At 35.1% G+C, this 24,007-nt stretch overlaps 1 protein-coding gene across 2 annotated transcripts in view; it reads left to right on the top strand.

Annotated features, from left to right (window-relative positions):
- LOC588147 (choline transporter-like protein 2) overlaps window positions 1–24,007 on the top strand; it is a 40,090-nt gene that overhangs the window by 7,048 nt on the left and 9,035 nt on the right. For both annotated transcript variants that reach the window (XM_030997007.1, XM_030997008.1), the window contains exons 2-14: window positions 9,609–9,657; window positions 13,125–13,198; window positions 14,904–14,985; window positions 16,195–16,285; window positions 16,946–17,122; window positions 18,357–18,417; window positions 18,743–18,881; window positions 19,429–19,512; window positions 20,039–20,151; window positions 20,913–21,041; window positions 22,368–22,467; window positions 23,193–23,285; window positions 23,847–23,931. In XM_030997007.1, coding sequence (XP_030852867.1) covers window positions 9,609–9,657; window positions 13,125–13,198; window positions 14,904–14,985; window positions 16,195–16,285; window positions 16,946–17,122; window positions 18,357–18,417; window positions 18,743–18,881; window positions 19,429–19,512; window positions 20,039–20,151; window positions 20,913–21,041; window positions 22,368–22,467; window positions 23,193–23,285; window positions 23,847–23,931 — 1,277 coding nt within the window. The remainder of the gene's footprint in view (window positions 1–9,608; window positions 9,658–13,124; window positions 13,199–14,903; window positions 14,986–16,194; window positions 16,286–16,945; window positions 17,123–18,356; window positions 18,418–18,742; window positions 18,882–19,428; window positions 19,513–20,038; window positions 20,152–20,912; window positions 21,042–22,367; window positions 22,468–23,192; window positions 23,286–23,846; window positions 23,932–24,007) is intronic.

The following is a 24,007-nucleotide window of genomic DNA, read 5'->3' on the forward strand; positions in this document are numbered from 1 at the left end:
TTTTTTAATTCCAGGGGGGGGGGGGGGGATACTCATATATCAAGACATACAGGATGTGCTGCTTTATTTGGTTGCTTTTTCACCCCAAAATCCCTAAACATGGTTCCCATTTTTTACAAAAATATCACTAAACATGGGTCCGTTTCTCCAAAATTTCCAAAATTTGTAAAAATTGTGAAAAATTTGCCTCTATTTCGATAAAAAAAACCCTTAAAAGTTAAAAATGAGTACCCTTTTCTGCCTAAATGACCCTTAAAACAGGTAGGAGTTACAGAGCTTGAGTAGCACACCTCCGTCCAAGTCAAAACTAGATCTGAGTACCCCCCCCCTCCCCCCCCCCCCCCCCCCCCGAAAAAAAAATGGTAAAAAAGGACGGAAAGAACTATTTGCTACAGGTCTGCAATTGATTAGGGTAGAGTAGCCTATTGGGGATTAACCCCTGTTAACCTAGAGGTCAATGTCAGGGCCTAGGATTATTTCCTGAAATTGTTCCGTTTCCTCTTGGGATTTGTTTGTCGGAAATCAAAAGTATCGCAATACATGTACATAACTCCACTTCCTATGAAGGTGTGTAAAGTTTCAGTGCTTGCTGACCAATGCCAAGATTGGCTCAATTTCTGGATCTTTTCAGTTTTATTCTTTCTTTCTCTTTTTTTAAATAGTTCTATCAAATGTCCTCCTTCAGAAATAAAGGATAATGTATAACCCTCTTTCCCTTTATCCACTTGCGATGCTCTTCTACATGTAGCTCTCTTCAGTAGCTCCATTTTTCTAGCTGTCCTGGTATAACACAAGCATAAAGACTAATATGATCTCTCTCTCTCTCTCTCTCTCTCTCTCTCACTCTTAATCTTTTTCTCTGTTTCTCTCTCTTTCTTTTTCTCTCATTATTTTTCTTTTCTTGTACTCCTCATCTCATTCGATATTATTGTATTCACTGTTGCTACATATGTACAGTATGTACTTCTGTACCAAGATTGTTTATACACTACATTCACATTACTATTCCTATTAAAGGGGCATGTTCCCGCCAGTGTAGTTATCGCTGCTCTAGTCATCGCCATCTTGGTTCCGAAGGTCGACTTCTAATTTACATACAGCTGTCAATCAAAGTACGCGATGCCTGGCCTGCCTTCGCCAAGCCAGCTGATTGCTGCCGATCGCGACGTCACGAAAGTGGGCGGAAACAGCAGCCGAATCTTAGAGCCGAACTGCGATTGGTATTACTTCGGCACATGTATGCGATAATCGGCATTGTCCGGGCATTCGGAACATGCCATCTGCGTAAGAGCCGTATTCTGTTGATGTCAATAGGCAGCTAGCACCGTCCGCCAGCGGGTACGTAATTTGAACGCCCTCTGGAATACGGGGAACATGCCCTTTAATAGTATTATTATTTTTAACTTTGAAATTTAGTATCTCATGATTTATGTTTCAGCAGTACCCCTTAAACTATAATTGTATTGTCAGATAAAGATATGTGTGATTTCAATGTTATAAACTGTTCCTTTATAACTGGAGAACCAGGGATGGTGAGTTTGATATTTCATACACTATCAATCATATAACCGGTACCTTTTATATCTCTAGGTATTTTGCTCTGATTGAGTCACAACTCAAAAGTCCAGGGTTCTGCGGTTTACCATGTTTTTAAGTGATAGTATGACAACTCAACAGGTGTCAATAGTTAATCGTATACCTACCTTGCTCCAGCACCTTGACCTTCATGATATTAACGTCTGCCCACACAAGAAACAGTTTCGAAAAGTATTTGGCCTCCTTTCTTTATGCTTCAGAGAAGTTGGAGAATGAAGTTAAATCACAGCCCGACACGCCATATGAAAGCCCCGTTTGTTACCCAGAGAATATATAAGATTTGGCTGTTTTCAACACCTTTTTTTTCTTCAAGAAATGAATTCGTATATTACAATTATTATTTATTTTGGCAATCATGATTTCTTCTCAGGATCATTAACCAACTGTAGGGCCCGGCTATTGCAAAATCCAACATACGTTGTACATAATCAAGTGCAGTATTTTAGCAGAAAGATTAATATTTAAAAAATAAAAATCAGTGAGGGCTCAAGCAGTTATATAGAATTCAGTGTAGGCCTTTTGTAGTAGTTAAGACTTTCCAAATAATGAAGTATTATGATGATAATACATTGTTAACAGATAATAAAGGGGGGAAATGCTATGTATCATGAGGGACACATGAAATAATGTTATCATTGATAATCATACAATCATGTTCTATGGTATTTGTATGTACATGTATGTACACCTCAGTTTTACTATCTATTTGCATTACAAAACAAATGCAATGAAAGCATACGTGTAGATTCTGGTTTATACATGTAAGTGACCTTAGCAGGTTTCCAGTGATTTGTTAGTCATTTAAATTCTTTGAATACAGTCAGAAGCTGGTATTAGCATCCTGGTAGTGACCTCATTAATACAGACAGTTCGTTAAACCTGGAAGAAAAAAACACACACACTATTTTCACTTTTAGGGATCATTGAATACATGCATAGAGCTACATTACATGTAGGTTACAATATTGTTGCTCATTAGAAGCCTAGTGATAGTAGACCTACAATGTTTTATATCATAAAACAGAAAAATACATTTTATACGGTATACATGCATCTCTGTTCATATGTGTAGCAACAAAATTTAAAAATTTCCTCAATTTTACTATTTTCATCACAAAGCAAATACAATTATAAAAGCATATATTCCGGTTTACAGTGAATTGTTCAAATTCTTTGAATATAGAAGCTGGTATTAAAAGCATCCTGGTACAAAGTGGTAGTGACCTCATTGATACAAACCTTTCGTTCAACCTGAATTAGCCCAGATTTTTTTTTATGTACTATTTTCACTTTTAAGGATCATTGAATACATGCATACAGGATACAATATTGTTGCTCATTATGAACGTAGTTAAGGTAAACCTACAATGTTTTGTATCATAAAACATAAACATACATTAACTATGGTATACATATATATCACTGTTAGTACATGTTTAGCAACAAAATAGTAACATTTCCTCAATTTTACTATTTTCATCACAAAGCAAATACAATAAAAGCATATATTCCGGTTTTAATTGTCAGTCATTCAAATTCTTTGAAGACAGAAGCTGGTATAAGTGGTAGTGACCTCATTGATACAAACCTGGAATTAGCCCGGAAGAAAATATAACACTTTTTTTTCTCTTTCAGGGATCATTGAATACATGTACATGCATACAATTTGCTTATTGTTGCTTTGACAGGAAATCATTCTGAATTGTTGAAGACAGCAAGAAAACCAAGAAAAACAATATCTGGTAGAATAGAATTGTATTCCTTCCAAGATGAAACATGTATGTAATTATGGTATTTAAAACAAAAAATCTTCACTGTACAGTGTACATGTACATTGTGTTTATGAAATACCATTTAAAGAATTAAAAAAAAAAAAGAGGGTTAATATTTTTCAATATCAACCTGATGATGAGATTGAATTATCAAATTCTGAGCATCTTTTGTTTGAAACCATTGGATAACATATGTCAATTTACAGCCGTTTGTCACATTCAATACACAGATATTTATTATGCATGGCATAAACAATTCTGGATCATATCGCAATCCTAAACTCCCCCGTACAAGGACATAGACCTGATGAAAATATTGAATTACCGAATTCTGAGCATCTTTTGTTTTTGACAATGCATAAAATGGGTCAATTTACAGCTATTTGTCACATTCAAAACACAGATGTTATGCATGGCAGAGTGAACTTCAGACAGTCTGCATTTTCCATCCACCCATGGATCAATATATATCTTTCACACAACTAGCAACCATCGCAGTATGAATATCTTCTCTTTGTCTACGATGTGACCTCAAATTATTATATTTTGTACTTACCTGTACCTGTACATATACACACAAGTACATTGTACAGGTGAGTGCTAGCAGTATCCAACAAATTGTGTACATATTTAGCACAGTGTATGCAGTTTCTATACATTTGTTTAAATTTACCTGAGCAATTTAAGAATAAACTTGATGGGACACATGTACATAACAAATATTGTCTGTTGAGAGCCAGAAAAGCATTAAATCATTTAATTTTAATGCCCTTGAATGTTGCTGTTTTTCATAGGATCAAGGATCTATAAATGGGAGATATTTCAAACTCACATCCCGTTCTGCTTAAAATTCACAGAGCTCTGTATTTCATTTCATAATTATGATGAGGATTAGAATTCATTCTGCCCTTTCCAATTCCTGAAGAAAGATAGATAATGTAAGCCTGCAAGGATGGATAGTTACCTGTAAGTTTTATACATGTACAGTACATGTAAGTGATTTTAAAGCTTATCTGCCGTAGTTTACAGGAGGGATTAGAGCGTCCTGCAAGGTCACTGGACAGGTGGTTATCTCATCTACTCAGCTCTCAGTTAACATAAGAAAAAGAGGATCATGGGGGACCAATGGTCACCGATTAGGCATTGTTTGTTATATAGAGGGCGCAAGTAGCTACAAGTAGTGCAGTGGGCCTTTAAAGAATATGCACTTTATTGATTTATTAAAAGTCTATGAGAAGCAACAAAACAGACATACATGTAGTGTAACACAATAATGTATTGATCATGTATAAGAGAATCATGAATAAACTGATAAACAAAATTACTTTTTTTTCTTACATGTAATAGAGGAAGGTGTGGAGCGGGTAGTTATATCATATTTATTTGATGTTGAAGTGAGGAGTAATCGGAATCATGCAGTAAAGACCTGAAAAATATGATTGGTTTTGCTTACTGGATTAATACACAATCACATGTACAACTGTATGTACCTGTAATGTAGCCATACATATTGCCCTTTCCAATGCAAAATCATGAAATGAGTATACTGGTAGCCATATTTCGCAAAAAGGTCTTGTGCGTGTAATTACCTTCATCAGTGGATGGAATAAACATGGAGAGAGAGAGAGAGAGAGAGAGGACTGGAGTGTTGTCGCTCATATCGTTGCCATGGTAACCAGCTATTCCATGGATGATGGCTTTTAGTATGTACCTGTATATTTGTGTGTGATAAGCAAATAACAAAGCCAGCTCGGGGCAATGCCACAAAATTCAATGTAGGATTATAACTTTACAGTTACACCACCTGTACTTACGTCATATAATAATTATTTCTAAAAGGTTGTAATAAGATGTACATGTAGTTCTTGTTTTTTGGTCTCCACGACTCCACCCTTGTTGAATTAATTGTCTGGACGTCAGCGTTAAGTCCACACTCCACACAGAATGATGTTATTAATTTTTATCAGTTCATGAATGCACTGAAAAACAAGAATTGTTTGACTCTTAATTGTCTGGGCGTCAGCGTTAAGTCCACACTCAACACAGAACGAGGTTATTAATTGTAATCAGTTCATGAATGCACTGAAAAACAAGAATTGCTTGACTCATTATTGTACTTTCGTTTGGTCATATGCCTTTTCAAGTCCATCATGCAAAGAGAAAACAAAGATGATGGTATGATCATGAGGCAAGAGAAGAGCCTGAAGGACATTAACTACTTAGGAAATGGCATGAGTTATAATAATAATATTATTGCTTATATAGCGCTTAATACATCGGGAATGTCCGAGTTTCTAAGCGCTTTACAATATTACCCCGGTCATCTGATTTTGGCTTGCACGCACACAACGTATATGCACTTTCTCCACTCCCTGGGGAGCATTCCAACAAGAGCTACTAGGCTCAAATTGCTAAGCATACCACATTGGCTTTTGCATCCTACCGGGTACCCATTTAACACCTGGGTGGAGAGTAGCAAATGTAGATCAATGTCTTGCCAAAGGACATAAGTGCCGCGGTGGGACTCGAACCGCGAACCTTGTGATCGTCAGTCTGGTGACGTATCCACTCGACCACAACACCTCTACAACACCCTTCTGAATCTCACAGATGATATTACATTTATGTTTTGTTGTATTTTTCTTAAACATACATGTTTATACACAGGCCATGTACAGGGTGTACATAATCGTACACTGTACATTATGTACGTTTCTGCTGTTGAGAACCAGAAGGGCGTTAATTCTGTATGCTACATGTATGCCCTTCTGTAGGCAGTAGGCCTCAATGCATGTACATACATGTGTACATGTACATGTAGAACATGAACAAGTAGTGTTATGAATTATATAAATGTATATTATTTTTCAGAATAGCCTTAATTTTTCCATATTCTGGCATCACTGTATACTCTATTTTATCAATATCATTATATCAATGATGTATGAACCCCTTGGGAAATAAATGTGATTAAACCTTTAAATCAAGGGAGTAAAGAATACAATTTAGAGCTAGTCATTACCATTTAAAAAAATAGAATATCACTTTCAGTTAATTATTAATCACCAGGTGAAGATGTGCTTGTTTCGTATAATATGATACCAGTGTGTTTACCTGTATCATCTCAGAATGGGTATCATATTGTAGAAGTTTTGTTGATGTTGTTGTTGTACTCTGTGGTTTGAATTAAACACTTGACTGAATTACAGGAGGTGCAGAACTATTGTCATTTAGGCTAAGTATTAGTCTACATTGTTTTTTAGAATGAAGTTTATTTTTCCATATTCTGACATCACTATAAACTCTCTGTTTTATCAATATTATTATATCAATCATACATGTATATGAACCCCTTGTGAAATAAATATTATGATGAAATCTTTTAATCAAGGGAGTAGATAGATGATAGATATTTGGTTTTATTCAAGTACTGATTAAAAAGTCCGAAGACTAAACAAGTCAGTTGACAATATAAAATGCATAACAAAAATATAACAAGGTAAAATAACACATGGATGAATTAAATCATTAATAAGTAAAAAAAAAAATATAAAAAAATTAGTAAATAAATAAGTATATACAATTACCATAAATAATTATATATATAATACGATCATTGCTATAGTGAAAGGACTTGGAATTCAAATTAGAAACAAATTAAAACAGCTTTGGCAGATCATACAATTACCATAAATAATAGTATAGAGTACAATTTAGAACTATCAAGTAGCATTTAAAAAATAGAGTTTACTTTCAGTTTCATTAATCACCAGGTGAAGATGTGCTTGTTTTATGAATGAAACCAGTGTGTTTACCTTAAAGATAAACACAATATGTATCATCATATATATTAGACAAAACATGTTCTTTCACATGATTGGTAATAAGAGCTTCCATTTCATTTTTTGAGAGGGGGCGTTTCCAAAACTGGTTTTACCTTAAATACGGTATGTATCATCTTAGAATGGGTATCTTTGTAAAAGTTTTGTTGATGTTGTTTTTGTACTCTGTGGTTTGAATTAAACATTTGACTGAATTATAGGAAGTGCAGAACTTTTGTCATTTGGGCTAAGTATTAGTCTACATTTGTAAGATTACTTGGAGACAAATCTTCTCTATAAGCAAATTTGAAATTTCACATTATGAAGGTTGGTATCCTAATCAATATCAAGTTTTCTGATTTTTATAAATAAATAAAACAAAAATGATTACTACCTAAAATTTCTCATTGCAATTTCATGTGTAGTGTTGATTGCGTGAGATTCAGTGATAGATCAGGGCATTGTTCAATAATGACAATTTTTTTATTTTGGCAAATACTTGCTTAGGAAAACCTTGTTCAATTGGGAGCGCCAGGAGTGTCACGTATGACAGACATGAGCGCTATACAAGAACCCACTATTATTATTATTATTATTAATCGCAAAACAAGAACAAAAAAAGGAAAAAGGGACATTTGATGGATTCATGGCAAGAGCACAGAGGTGATGATTGGCAAATTACCAACATCCCAAAATAGGGAACAGTTGCTAGGTTTGGCAAGCCTTTTATGGCAAGTTCATTGGGCTGAGCTGAATGTAATCTAGAGGCTGTTGATATCAAACACCAGGTGATATAAAGTGATATACATTTTATACATGTAGAATTCATCAAAACTTTATGGGGAAATCTTTTGTTTTTCATCCCGCTTACTTTTTATACAAAAAATCCTAAGTACGGTATGTGAACAAACCTTTGCAGATTAAATGGAAAAGATACAACATGAAAATAGTGGATGGGATATTTTTTACAAGGCTTTTCATGCAAATAGTCAATTGGCACAATTTTGATTTTCTGTTTGATTTTCAAATAGGAGACAAAAAAGGGAGAATAACATGTTTCTACAAGCCATTGTAAAATGGTCATCCTGAAAACTATTTAGATCCCTTATCCACATACAAACACTGTAACCAGCGACCAGGAAGTACCCTTGATTTCCTGCAAATTCATGACCATTTGTTGTGGTCATCCATTGTTTGTCACTCAGGTAAAAAAAAGAGAAGAATGTTAATCACGTAGATATTTTATCGTCTGAAAATATTTGTTATGATTGCATGAATATTGTAAACATGCATTGTCGTAGATGATTGATATTTTTTTTTTTATCACAGAGAGCTGCCAACCAGTATGATTTTATCATATTTTGCACAATTTTTAGAAGTCGATACGACAGTATGATTTTTCCTCAATAAAAAACCAAAATAAACATGGATTTCCCAAAAATTTAAATGTACTTGTGTATTTTTGGTGTGTGTGCCTTTTCGAATAGCAAAATGCCCATTCTCTCCTGAGAAATATCCTACAAGCATCTCACATGGGCAATTTGGGGATGTTTATTGGTTCATCAAACACCACTATTTCAAGACGAAATCATGCATATTCGACAAAAAATTGGTAAAATGTACTCATGCATAATTCTTTAAAATGTTGACGAACACAGTCTTACAACAAAAAATAGGATTTTTAATTTGAAAATTTCAAAGGATTTTTTTGGAAAAGGATAGGATTCTTGTTTAGTTGGGGTTGGTAGCTCTGTGAACAAGTGAAGTCTCTTGAAAGAGATAAAGATTTTTGTACAGTGTCAGAAACTCTGAATTACAGAATGTGTATATTAACTTTAAGTCTGTATCAGGCAGGCGAGAAATATTTCTGAAATCACATTTGCAGACTCTAACTAGTACATAATTACTCAAACACACATCAATAGCACAGCTAGGGGCATTGGTTCAATTTCATATGTTTCACATATACATGTAGCTATAATGAAATTCCAAATGCAATAGTGCAATTAACATCGCCACAATCTGAATGAATTGTAGAAATAGACATTGATAAATGAACATTTATGAACAGTGTATTTTTGTTACATTTTGTGCCCTTTGTTTGTGAAATCCCATGTCCAAAGTCCATGAATCTTTTCTTTCATCACAAATGGATTGAATATATTCTTTTTGCTCTTTAAAGAGAGAAGCCATACAATGCACATGTATAGGGTAATTTATGAAATGAGGTCATATTTTTGCTTTGGAGAAAATCTTAGAGAGGTAACATATATACACATATCTTATCCATTTTAGGCAAGCACTCAGAAAAGTGAATTTTAATGTATGGCAAAGATGAAATATGTATTGTATGGGTACAATTGATTTAAAGATCAATTTGTGAAAGTGAATACATTTCTTTTCTTTTTTTCTTCTGCAGGGACACCAAAGAAATATGATCCTTCATTCCATGGGCCTATCAAAAACAGGTGAGTTTTTAAAACAGTATTCTTGAATGGAAATGATTACTGCACTGTTGATAAAGGTCTCAGGAATGAAAAAAAAAAGATTTTCTTGATTTCTTTCATGTGTTTTGGGGGAATGCATTGTTCAGAATATAAACATACACTATAATCGTTTCCCCACGATCTCACACTGTACAATCTAATTAGGCCTGTCTTCATCATCTCAAGATTAATCTTGAGGCTTGAGCCTACGAAAGTGTTCCTAATAGTACTCCTACCGGTACTAATGTGTGAGATTTGTAAGGCCCTGAATCCTCTTGAAATCAAATACTCAAGGCACATTGTGAAAGAAGAGGAAAAAATTAAGATATGGCAAAAAAAATCATCTACTACCATTTTGAAAATGTTGTCACTCATCTGCCCTTTTAAATTGTGAGTAAAAATGTGCATTTTTTTAGTCTAAGTATTCCTGATTGAGGCCCATGCATACATCTAGTGTATTTTGTAACGGAAACAAAATGAAGTGAAGAAAGCTCCAGCCTTATGATGACGAGCTTGTCTCCGTCACAACAATACGTAAATCCAGACCTGAAGAAAAGTAAATTTGCCTTACTGCATAAGTACATACATCAACAAAGGATGGAAGCTTGATTTCCCTGGTCAGAATGAGAGGGCAGGGTCCCGTTTCACAAAGCCTTTTTTCAATGACAAATCTGCTGATAACCAATCAGAAGCAAGGATTTCAGTAGCTTATAACAAGAATTGTCATTTGTCACTGATGACAAGTTTTGTGAAACACCCCCCAGGTCTTGATTTAATGAAGAGGTCAAGAATTACAGTGAATAGATTGACTTTTTGATGGGATTTTGGTTTGTGGTTCTTTTGCCCACAGCCTGTATTAAAGTAAATTCCAAGGATTAGAATATATTTCCTTACAATTTTTATAGATTGCTACCTTTTACAGATTGTGATTCTTTGATTTTCTTTCATTGCTGGGTTAAAGTTACACTTTTCTACATGTAAGTGTAACTAAATTTATTAAAAAGTGTTGTACAGTAATTGAAGCGTACAATCTGATTTTCCTGAATTTTTATTAGTTTTAGGCCTGTATTAGTGTAAAAATACTTTCCTTTTTTCACGAGAGTAGCCACTCAAGGAATATCTATATTTTTTCTATTTAAAAAAAAATTAAATTAAATTAAAAAAAAAAAAAATTATTATTTATTATTATTATTATTATTATTATTATTATTATTTTTATTTTTATTTTTGAGGGGGGCATCACAAAGGGTAGGCTGTGCCGCTGTGTTTTCCGTAATTGGAATGTTAACATCACTTTCATATTAATTATGCTGTTTTCTATGATCCATTAAAAGATTAGCTGAGGGCTCATGAAATTTTATTATATTTTTGTTTACAATCATATTCTCCTTTTAGAAATTTGGAGTTCATATTACCTTTAAGCAGAGTAGTAGAGTACGTGGTCATCATTACTAAATCAACAACATGAACTCGAAGGCAATTTAGAAATCCTATATGTATTCAAATCATTTGCCAACCAGTAACACCACTTAAGCCTTTATTGTAATTATGACATCAACTTAATTGTAATTGTAACATCAAAGGCCAACTTCCGAGACCGTGGGAGAAATGCTTGGCAATTACCTGGGGATCAGTGCCAAGGGGAAACTATCAAAAGCAATTTGTCATTTTGGTTGTGATAACTGTCATTCAGTCAGCTGATTCATTCATGTAATAAGTGAAGAAGTGAAAGTTATCACAAGGCCCATTTACACATCTCAAACAACTTTTTAGAAAAATCATTGATTTTCGTTTGGACTGTCATTCACACTACTGGAAAAAACACAATAAAACGTTAGTGTTTGGTCAGACCGATTTTTTGTGAGTATAGTGCGCATGTGTGACTTGTCACTACTCTGCATGCGATTGCAAAGAAGCAAGGAGAGTTACGTAATGAAAAACATGCATCGTACCAAAGTTTCAATTTGCGCTGCAAAAATCATTGGAAGTTCGGCAGGCCTTTAAAAAAAACACACTCCAGAGGTACAATTTTGTTGATTTTGGTTTTTTGTTCTGTAATTTGCCAGTAGTTGCTATGCAAAATTGCAAATACTGACAAAAACACTGGAATGTGAGAAAAATCAATGATTTCTGCTTGCAGTGTGAATGCAGCTAATGGACTTCCAGCCACTTGACCTTATGTGACCTCTATTGATAGGCATGTGTGTACTTGTACATGCTGTCTGTTTGTTGAGAGCCGAAAGGATGTAATTTAAAACAGTACAAGTTAATGACCGTTTTCACTGATAACATACAGTATTACTCTTTTCACACTGGTTTTGCTTAACCCCGTACTATGCTTAGCCCCGTACTATCCTTAACCCCGGACTAACTTTTTTTGCTTTTCTCACTGCAATTCCTTAGCCCCGTACTAGCCATGGCCATGGAATTCATTAATTCGCTTCACTGCGTAGTCCCGGACTATTTTTTCGTTTCTGTTCTCGTTCATTTGCTTGGCACCGCAATTGCGGAGTTAGCAGGAGTTAGCACCACAATTGCGAGGTTAGCCCTGCTATTTTGCAGGGTTAGTTAACCCCGTACTATAGGTAGGGTTAGCCCACTTTGGTAAATACGAGTCTGAACAGAAAGTGGAATAGGCTTAACCCCACCTATAGTGCGGGAAAAGAAAGTGGAATAAGCTTAACCCCGTACCATAGGTGGGGCTAAAACCCCCCCTTTAACCCCACCTATAGTACAGGGTTAAGAAACATTTTGCCAGTGTGAAAAGAAAGTGGAATAAGCTTAACCCCGGACTATAGGTGGGGTTAAGATACCCTTTAACCCCACCTATAGTACGGGGTTAAGCAAAATATTGCCAGTGTGAAAACAGTATATAAGGTCAAGTTAAGGTGATCATGAAGGTGTGTTCAAGCATGGACCTACTATTCAAGTATATTTAGCAACTTTCTCATGCAGGCTAACCCTTTTACTAGCTTGTTATTAAACTGTTCTAAGGTTTTTTAAGTGTCAAGGGAAAAAGGGTGTACCAATCTATTTTAGACTACTAAAGAAGTAACCTGAATGTTGAGGTGTTTCATAATGAATGAAATCAATGAAAATAGTCACCACTTTTTATTCATTTAGAGGAGAAAAGGTATCTCTTATAATATGACAAATATGTTGTGGAATATGTTTCATTTCCTTCATTTGACTTTTATCACTCGTAACTTACATTATGTGTTACTGTAAGAATTAGGTGTTTGGTATATAAAACTTCATTCAACTTCGCTATTGCTAAGGTAATATTGTACTTGGTAGACATCTTGAACATCTTTTTGTGTGTATTATAAAAGTAGTTTCTTCAATATTTATTATATTATCATTAATATCTCAAGAGGATGTTTTCTTGTATGGCTTCCTTACAATGAATCTTGTCTTATCTGAACTTCTTTTTCATGTTTTGTCCGTAGGAGCTGCACAGATGTGATCTGTTGTATTCTCTTCATTGTGGCCGTGGGCGGCATGATTGGTGTTGGAGTATTGGGTAAGATAGTTTCAGAGTATGATTATAATTCAGATTATGATTATGATATATTAAATGATCCATCAAAAACACCCAAAATCACCTCCACTGGCATATCAAACAATGTACAGAATAAATACTTTCAGTATAACAGTATACCAAAGTACATACAAACCTCACATAAACATAAACTCTCAAATACATACAGTAAAAGAAGGAAGTTAGAGAGAGAGAGAGAGAGAGAGAGAGAGAGAGAGAGAGAGAGAGAGGGGGAGAGAGAGAGAGAGGGGGGGGGGGGAGAGAACCATTGCACTTGAAAGAAGGTATAAATACAAGGAGATGAATATAGGAGAACTAGAGAAATGGAACAGACAATTGAAGATATCAAAGGGGAAGAAGAGAGAGGTCAACATGAGAAAGGCAAGGAGAGAAAGGGAGAGAGTAGAGTAGAGAGAGAGAGAGAGAGAGAGAATAAGGGAGGGAGAAAGAGAGAAAGAGAGGGGGAGGGAGAGAGAGAGAGGGAGATATACATAGATAGCTAGCTGGATGTTACAAAATCCCTAGCTTTAGAAAATGGACAGAATGAGAAAAAAGAAAATGAGTTGCCACATCTCTTATTTTCACACTCCGGGATTTATGGTAAATTAACCACACTGATGAATGTATTCATCTACTCTCAATAATATGGATGAGGGTGGTGTTTTGAAATGTTTTTCTTCATCAAGTTTTCCAAATTGAGCATGAAATTGAGTTGAACTGAAGCATGAATAAGTTAAAAGATATTTAAACCGTAATATAAAGGTGGTTGAAAAGATAAAAGTTTTTTTTTTTGAGGATTGATAAATGTAAACATTATAAATAGGAAGACATGGCATAAGATTATCATGCTTCATTGATACTGATATACCATAAATCAGCAAAAAGCCCATAAATTCACAAATGTTTAATAATAAAATCGTTTTTTGACATCTGCTGCCTTCTCTTGGAATGGATCTCTCTGGTCCTACATATATTTCTTTCCCATTCCTTCTCCCAAATAATCTCCCTGTGCCACATTGTATTTGTCATGGGATAGACTGGATAGCAGGCTTAATTATTTGAAGACATTTTTTTTTAGTGCAAGATTTATCTGTACCAGTTTTAAAAAGGTTGTCAGGTAATTTAAGCTCGGAAATCAGACATTTTGTAAAGCTATTGTGCTGCACAAAGTAATCCTTCTGTCAGTAACTGTTGATGCCTATAGTTTTGGGCAAAAGTGCACATGTGGCAAACCAGCAACCGTGCAGAGAAGCGAAAAAAGGAATCAAAGTGTTAAGTCGTTATTTATCTCTTCATTGCATTCTCTCCGGGGTGGATGTGTTGTTATCATATGAGGCTGCATACTAAATCCATTCCAATCAAATTAAAATAGGTAATATCATTTCATATTCATTGAATCCCCTACAGATGAGATAGATGACAAATTAACAATCAAATCAAAACATAGCATTCAAATCAAATAATAACATAGCATTTCAAATCAAATCAAAACTTAGCATTCAAATCAAATAATAACATAGCATTCAAATCAAATCAAAACTTAGCATTCAAATCAAATAATAACATAGCATTCAAATCAAATCAAAACATAGCATTCAAATCAAATCAAAACATAGCAAGCAAATCAAATCATAGCAATCAATTCAAATCAAATTAAATCAATTTGTATCCATTTATTTCCGTACAGGCTGGATGTATGGCGATCCCATGAGGCTGATTCACCCTACAGATTCCTTTGGACAAGTCTGTGGAATTGATGAAAATGTGAAGTAAGTACGCAATGGCAGGGAGCTAGTTTGTCTGTAACCCTTAATCCAACCTTGAAAACAAACTATTTCTAACAAAAGCAGAAAACCAGAGAAGTAGACTGGAGTAAAAGTTTGAAAGAAATCGAACAAAAATTACGAAAGTTATACGTTTTCAACATTGTAATCACGTCACTTAGGGGAACTTAAAATTGGATGAACTGGTAATGTCACTGTGATGTGGTGCTGGACAACTTTCTTATTTGTTCCAACACACTACCGGTATATGACTAAAACATCAATGTTTTCAAAATGTATGACTCAAGAGCATCTTTTGTTTTTTGAGGACCTTAAATAATACGCTATCCATGTTATAATTTTAGAAGTGCCCCGAGGAAGAAGGCACTTTAGGGAAAAACAGAAAGTCATAATCTTTTTTGTACATGACAAACGGGGAATTGTCCATGACTACGTCAAATCCACTGACCCAATTGCAAATTTGAGATTCGTTAAGCTTTAGTGATCTCAATTTCCAAAAATTTATATGCTGTGAGTACCGTAAAAAGGCAGCCAATGTATTGATATTGGAGGGCCTTGAACACCTTGCATGGTGGAAATGTGTGTTATGAGAAAAATATTATTGTATTATTCAATTCCTTATTATTGCTCACATTTATTTTTAAATTTCGCCGTTCTGTTTCTCATAGGTTGCGTTTATCGACCAAATTTTGGCTAGAATCAGGTTTCTCAAACGTCTTTCAGGCAAATATAGAAGGTGATAAACGCAAAGCCTTTTTTAAAGGGCTTTAGATATGGGCATATCTAAAGATGCAAAAAGGTGTGTTTTGAATGTGACATACAGCCAGAATCACGTTTCTGAGAGATCTATAAACGCAAAGCTGTTTTGAACCTCACATACAAATAGGAATTCTCAGGCTAGTTTCCGGTTCAGAGAAATAGTGCTGAGCAGCTGCGAAGAGACAAGGCCTTTATTGTGAATCGTAAAGAGTCGATAAACGCGACATCCCGCAAATCACGATCGTTTAGTGGGATTCGATAGTGGGTACGATATGTACATATCTAGTGGCAAGCCCCGATAAACGTGCCCTTAAGTTCTGCTTTCATGCAAATAAACTTATTACACCCCCTTACTACATGTATATTCTCATTGTGATTATGGAGTGCAATTTCAACAAAACTCAGTTAACATACTTGCACATTGTTATCTTTCAGGAATGCCAGCTACCTGTTCTACTTTGATCTGTTAGAATGTTTCAGCAGCATCACGACGACGGTGCTCAATTTTGGTTGCCCTACTCCAAAGGTAAAGATTTCTTCTCTCAGTTTCAGTTTCATTTATTTCTTCTCAAGAGATCAACAGATAAAAATACATATATAAACAGACAAATGTATGAAAATATGTAAGATCAATTTTAAAAAGTGAGGAAGGCAGTGGCCAAACAGGAAACAAAACTTGTAAAGACGCCAACCCTTTAAGATAACAAGATATACAATATGTAAAATAAAAACACATCTCTCATGCTTATCTGTAATTTGTCATTCAGACTTTCAGATTTTATCCTCATTCAGTTGTGAAAGGACATCGCTGTATTGATTCTATTTTTTATCCTAATTTAATAATAATTAAAATGTTGGCTCCTTGTATAGCGCACATGTCCATCATGTTGTGTACAGAATCAAGAATTTCTGCTTCAAATGAAACATGAATGAATCCCCCCCCCCCCCTCTCTCTCTCTCTCTCTCTCTCTCTTGGACTTTTTTTTTTTTTTTAATTACAAGCATTAGTATGGATGTTATAAGCTTTCTAGTAATAATTTTATTTCATTCAAAAAGTAAAGTATACTTCAATTGTAAAAATTCTTTAAAAATACATTATCACAGTCAGTTACTGTCACATTTAATGATGTAGGACACTGCTGAACCATCTTTCATTACTTATTATTATTTTGTTCTTCTTTTACAGATTTGTATGTCAGAATGCCCCCAAAATACGTTTGCACCTTACACCCTATTACTTCAAGATGCACAAAAATTTATTGATGAACTGGAACTGGACCTCAACATGTGGGATGAGTTCATATGTTTGCCTGGATTTGATCCAGAGGCGGAGTTTAATGATGCAAGTGGGCCTTATTATCAGGTAAGTACAGCCAATGATGGTAGTTATGATGATAAGGATGATGAGGATGATGATGATGATAGGTGGTGGTGGTGGTGGTGGTGATGAAAGTGTTGATGATAGTGATGATGATGATGATGATGACATGGTGATGACGATGATGATGATGATGAATTCTAATGGCGTAATGTAAAAACATTATACAAGTATACACACTATTCCTATAACATTTCAATTCCTTAACAAGTAAATATTGTTTGTACATACATCGGTCTACTTGCCGAAGATGGAACAGTTTCTAATACAGACAAATTTTCTCATATAAAAATGGAACCAGGTATGAGTTATGGTATCCTCTTCTTACTTGTAAATTTCTATTTGCTTGTTTAAAATACAACCTGTAGTTTCCTCAAATTTATAATTGTTAGATGTCCTTAGTAACGCAGGTTTTCATGCAAATTGAATGTTTGAATGATTTGTGCTACCACCCTCTTAGATTTTCTACTTTTTCAATCAGTTTGAGTGAAATTAAGCCTCATAATCTTTATTGGTAACTCAGGATAAAATCTGATTGGTCGTGACAAAGACATTGGGTGGTATTCTCAGAAGTTAAGCCGCGAATAAGTCCAGACTAAACAAGAATTTCAGTTCACACTTCTATGGAATGCTAGGTTTATCTTCCCCCTTCATATTCATGACAAAGAAAATCTACCAAAGACTTTGTTGAAATTCAGTTCATACTCATATTGTCTTTTTCTTCCAATTTCATTGCAAAATTAATTTTTTGGACACTTTTTATTGCAGGATTAAAATAATCTGTACAGGGTAAATGAGTTGGCAACAGGCATTCCATAAAAGTGTGGACTAAGTTAAGCCAGACTTAGTACGCGCTATCGGAATATCACCCTATGTTTTTAGCCGATAGTTTCAAAAATCTTGAATTTGTCGCTTATCATGGTTTTGTGAAACAGGATATCCGCATCCTGACATCTCTGTAAGTTGTGAATAAAGATACTACTGTCATGGAGTTTGTTTCGTGAAACAACCCCCAAATTGATAATGCATAGTTTATTTTGATCAAAATAAACTTGAGAGGGCAGCATGCAGAAAGAATGAAAATATCACTCAGACTATTAAAGTGTTTTGTCGGAAATATTTTCTACATAACATGGATTTATTTCATTCAATCATTTCATATTAGATGAAATAGAATTGTATGTGACATTTTGATTTTTTTCCATTTTCATGCTTGCAGAACCTTGCAAAGATCTTTGAACATAGAAAGTGTGCTACATACTACTTGCCAAGTACCAATTGTAAGTAGATTTGTTTTTTTGATGGTTCATATTATAAAATAATGTATGTGATTTTTTGTTTACCAATTATATATGTATACCGGTATAATATGAAAAGAATATGAATGACACCAGTATATTGCATTAAAATGCAATTAGGGTAAACTGTAACAAGCACACTAGTTCATCTCAAGTAAATAATCATGCACATACACATGTACCACTGGTTGTTGAACGATGTATCATTGATGTGCCTGTTTTATGTTGCATTCGCTAAAGGTACCACTGGTTGTTTAATGATGTAACTTAATCATTAATGTGCCTGTTTTATGTTGCATTAATTTAGATGCTGATCGATGTGTCCCAGCATTCCTTGTTGCAGAGAATGCCTCATTAGCGGACATCTTCACCACCGGTTTGACAAACTTGCAGACTCTTGGTGGAACTCTCATCGATAATGATAATGTCACCAGCGTTTTTTCATCGTAAGCCTATTTATGATCTTTTAATACATGTTTTTTTAATTTTTTATTCCAGTGTTTCATTGATCTCCGCTTTAATTTTTTTAATGCATAAATGTACACAAAGTAAAATCAGCTGTGTTACATGGTGGAATGCGTGAGCGCCTTCTCATGGTAGCTTGGCTAAAGCCAGGGTAATAATATGATTGCAGGGCCCTCATGGAGCACAGTATGTATACCGATGAGGCTACCCTGGGTAAACAAGACATATTATAATTATTGACTACTGGGCCTTTACATGGGGTTGGGGCAATTTTTGTGTACAGTCAAACCTGTCTATAGCGACCGCCCAAGGGAAACACAGAAAGTGGTCTGTATAGGCAGGTGGTCTTTATGTACAGGTTCCTTTAGTACAGGATTCAATGAGAAACCATTTTCAATGGAAACAAAAAAATGTGGTCCTTGTAGATATGTGGTCTTTTTGTACAGGTGGTCGCTAAAGCAGGTTTGACTGTATCTGCGAATTGGCCCATTGACAATCTCTAATCCACTGTCTGTTTTCATATTACAGAGCTGTAGACAAATTCCTCAACTTAGCCAGTGTCCTGGAAGTGGTTTACGAGGACTTTGTCAACTCGTGGCACATCATCCTCATGTAAGTAATCTTAATCTGTTGTTTTATCTCATTCTAATCAAGACCTGTTCAGTGACATATCTGATATATAGAAGGATACTTCATTATGATTGAGATACTGGCAAGTAGAGGTGTGGAGGTATCATGGTATAGTAGTTCATTCACCTGACTCTCCATCCAAGGGTCAAGGGTTCGAATCCCACCCCGGCATTAAGATCCTTTGCCAAGACATTAATCCACTCTCGACCCAGGTGTTAATGGGTACCTGATATGCCAGAGCGCTACATTATTGGCTGCCAGCGGGGTAGTAATGGTGAAGCGCCAAGAGTGTCACAACGTGACGGACATGAGCGCTATATAAGATACCATTATTATTATTAATTATCAGCCATTTTGTTGTGTATCTTTGTATGGTGATAGATATATAAGCAATTGCTTTGTTCAGGTTGTAAGTGCTTGCAGCTCAAGATGTAATCAAAGGCCTAGAAAATGCATAAGCCAAACTTTCTTACTTTTACATATGTTCTAAAAAAAAAAATTTTTCCAGTGGTCTTGGTATTGGAATGGTCCTATCAATGATCTGGTGTTTTATCATGAGATGGATAGCTGGTGTGATGGTCTGGGGAAGCATTCTATGTCTTCATGCTGTACTGGCTGCAGGTAAGACATCCTCCATGCCTCTTATACTTTGGCACCAAGATTTATATATGTTTCCAACAAAACTTTACAAATCAATTATAAACATTTACATCAATTTAGGAATACATATTGGAAACGGTGGGGTCCACTAAAAAGCAAAGGTTGTACAAGTGTGAACACCTCAAATGATACTTAGGAATAATGAGTTATTAAATTAACAAGTCCGTAACTATAAAAGGAACTACAAAATAGGGGAAAGGGGGGGGGGTGCTAACAGAGACAAGAACGGGACAAGACAGTACTTTACATGACAAAGATAGGAGATTACAGTCATAATACAAAGAGTAGGCAATTAGAAAAAAGAAGTGAGGCATAGAGATAACATGCTACTAAAACTAAAGACAGTGGTGTTCCTTAATAGCATTTAGTGTCACCTGTTAGTGATGTTTTTCAGACTTTTGATCCAGAATGCTCTGACTTACAATCTCTACATGAGCAGAAAGTGAAAATTCACTGGAAAATTTCAGTTTATTTCTGTTTTAGTTCATTGTGCTGTTGATGAATAAAAGCGGTTCAATACAAAATAATCATTGGAGAATCTAAATTGGCAATGCGGAGTAAAATTCATGATCACTATTTTTGTGTGCAAATGGGCAATTTTTTCAAAAGTTCAATATTTCTATTATAGCCATTACTTACACATTATATAAGCATGCAGGAAATAGTCCTGTCCGTATGTATACATGTATATCTCATGGATCCACACATTTTGTTCCCTCTAGGAATATATTGTTGTGTCCAGCAATACCTAGATTTACAGGGTGTCGCTGGATCAATGGACTCAATCACTTTTGAGTTTACAACCAACCTTTCCAGCTACACAAGACTGCAGCAGACATGGCTCATCATAGGTGAGCATACATATACATGCTGGTCTGGGTGTGTTTCACTAAGATCCTAAATTGAACTTAGGATCTCTTATCCCTATTAAAGTTAGACTTAACAATTATGGAAAGCCATTAGCATCTATGAAAATATGTTGTAAAAGTTACTTTAAAAGGCATAAAATGTTGATTCAAATCATTCATATTTTCTATTATCGAGAAGATTATGTGTTCTTGATGTGGAATTCATAAAAAGTCTAAAATATTTGAATTTTTGGTCTTTAATATTTGTTTTTTTAAAGGCTACAAATGGCTCTCCATAATTTTTAAGTCCAACTTAGAGTTAAGTTTGACTCAGGATCTTTGTGAAACACCCCTGATCTCTCTCTGGTGTTCTGCCAATGGGGCAGGTCCACACACCAGAGGCTGCTGCTTAGATCTTTCTCCATCACCAGTCTTACCCTTTTAATGATCTGATATAGTTGGGTATTGCAGGTCTGGCTTTTAGAGGAGGGGCAAGGTCTTCATGGTGGATGGAATTTGAAAGAAGTGATTGGTATGAGAGTAAGAGGGAGGGGATGTGCAAGGTTCCAGGACCAGTGGATGATACTACCCTTCAGTTTACAACCACTCATGATACTTATTTTAGACAGCAGACTAGGATTATTATCTGTAAGGTTTAACTCTTTAAAGAAAAAAAAGGGGGGGATGTATCAGGGTCCTGTTTCATAAAAGTTGTTATTAATAACAAATGATAACTTTGTATGTAACAAATTTGCTCTCAGCTAATCAAAAGCCATGTTTTCAATAGCTTGTAACATCTATTGTAACTTGTTATTAATAACAAGTTTTATGAAACAGGATCCAGGTCATCAAATGTCCAAGGATGGACTTCAGTTTCAATACTGCTTTCCATGAGGGCCCTGCTATTTTCATTGCACCAACATTGCCTGGTGCTCATTTGGGACGAGAGGGAAAAAAAAACTTGTAGGTAGAGCACCTCGTCCAAGGTCGTAAGCACCAAGCTTAGGTTTGAACCTAGGGCCTCTCTTATGAGAGCCTTCACCAGTACACCACAGTATGCTCCTACACAGTTAGTAGTTTGATTGGAGTTCCACATTTAGGGTGAAGCACTTGTCACCCTATGTGTCATAAACCATGTGTTACCTGTACAATTTCTTGTAATTAGTATACCCATATGTTGTAGGTCCGGACAAGTTGAAAATCCAGACACGTGATTTCAAACAGTGAATTGAACAAGTTTCCATGCATTATTTCACAAAACGTTTAAAACTCATGTTGGAAAATTTCATCAATGACAAAGATTTTGTTTGAATCTTTTTTTCATGACAGGAATCATCTTATGTGTAGTGTTTCTAATCTTGTTCCTGCTGACGATCTGTCTCTGCTCACGTATCCGCATTGCCGTTGAGCTCATATCGGAGTCTAGCAAGTAAGTATAAAGCAGTCGAGTGAAGATCTCTCTTTATACATGCATGCCACACACTTATAATCTCCCTGTGCCATACAGGGATAGATAATAATAATAATAATAAAAACGTTACTTATAAAGTGCTTACCACCGAAGTCTCTAAGCGCTATAACACACAAAATAGACTGATAAACAATTACATATAATAAACAAAACTAAAAAGTGCAAATAAACCTACAAATTACAATACAAATGGAATACACATCAAAGTGAACAGAGTGAATTAATCACTGAACACAATTTTGAATAAATGTGTCTTAAGACTAGTTTTGAATAGGTTAACAGTTTGACAGTTTTTGACATTTAAAGGTAGTCTGTTCCAAAGTTCAGCAGAAGCTTTGCAAAAAGAGCGATTACCTTGTTAGATATACCAAAGGCTTCAAGATTATTTAACTGTTTCCATGTATCTACTCAGTCTTGTTAGGTTCCAATAAGTGAAAAAGATCATAACTATCTCAGTTACTCTGTATTTATTTCTTTATATTTTGTTAAGCTACTACAAATGTATAAACAGTTTAGCTCTGATATTGAAATGACCAGCCCAATATCTTCTGGGAATATTGTGGTTGTTGCTTTGGTAGTCCTTTTTATGATGTTATATATACATAACATATTCTCTTTCTGTTTTATTTTTTAAAGAGAGGATAACCAAAAGTTAACATGATTATTTTTCTATGTCTTTGCAGGGCTGTCAGCTCGATGTGGAGTACACTGTTCTGGCCGATCGTCCCGTTCCTACTTCAGACTGGGGTCATCGCACTCTGGGTTGGCATAGCAGTGTATCCTTTGACATTCACTTGTTTTCTTTTTTTAAATTTAAAAATCTAATTGTCAATAAACTTTAGAGTGTCACTAAGTTTTCAAACATGTAACATGCACCCATCGACTACTGGGTGTTTCACACAATCATTAGCTCAAGTTGACAGACATCCAATTTAAATGTATGTTTATTAACTTTATTCTAATACATCCATTTCAGGTGGAGCTTGTAAACTGTACTTATGACAGCATTGTGAAATACCATCCTGAATGTTTTTTTTATTCCCATGAGCTTAAATGCATAGATGGTTCTCATAGACATTGAAGTAATAGAATTATGTAATGAGAGATAGCAAGCATGATGCCCTTTTCTTTTTCTTGTATAATTTCATTTTCTTCCAGTAAAAGCACTTATCACAATACAAAAGCAGCATTTGCTTTTTAAATTCTTTTTGATAACATTTAATTTCCACACCATGTTGCTGAGAATGAAAAATAGGATTCATAAATTTCTTAAGAGATTCATAAATTTGGGTTTTATTGGCAGAAAAAAAAACTCCTTAACACTCCTAATCTCACAGGTACCTTGCCACTTCCCAGCAGGCTATGTATCAGGTCTTTGATGCTACAACGTCTAATTTCACTGGGGATTCTTGTGATATAGATGTAAGTAAAGAAAAGCTCTTATCTTTGAGGTTTTTGTAGCAGGTGTATTTCGATATGAAGCAGGAAAAAAAAGAGC

This window comes from Strongylocentrotus purpuratus, unplaced genomic scaffold (genome assembly GCF_000002235.5).
Source record: "Strongylocentrotus purpuratus isolate Spur 01 unplaced genomic scaffold, Spur_5.0 spur5_scaffold_4, whole genome shotgun sequence".
Lineage (NCBI taxonomy): Eukaryota > Metazoa > Echinodermata > Echinoidea > Camarodonta > Strongylocentrotidae > Strongylocentrotus > Strongylocentrotus purpuratus.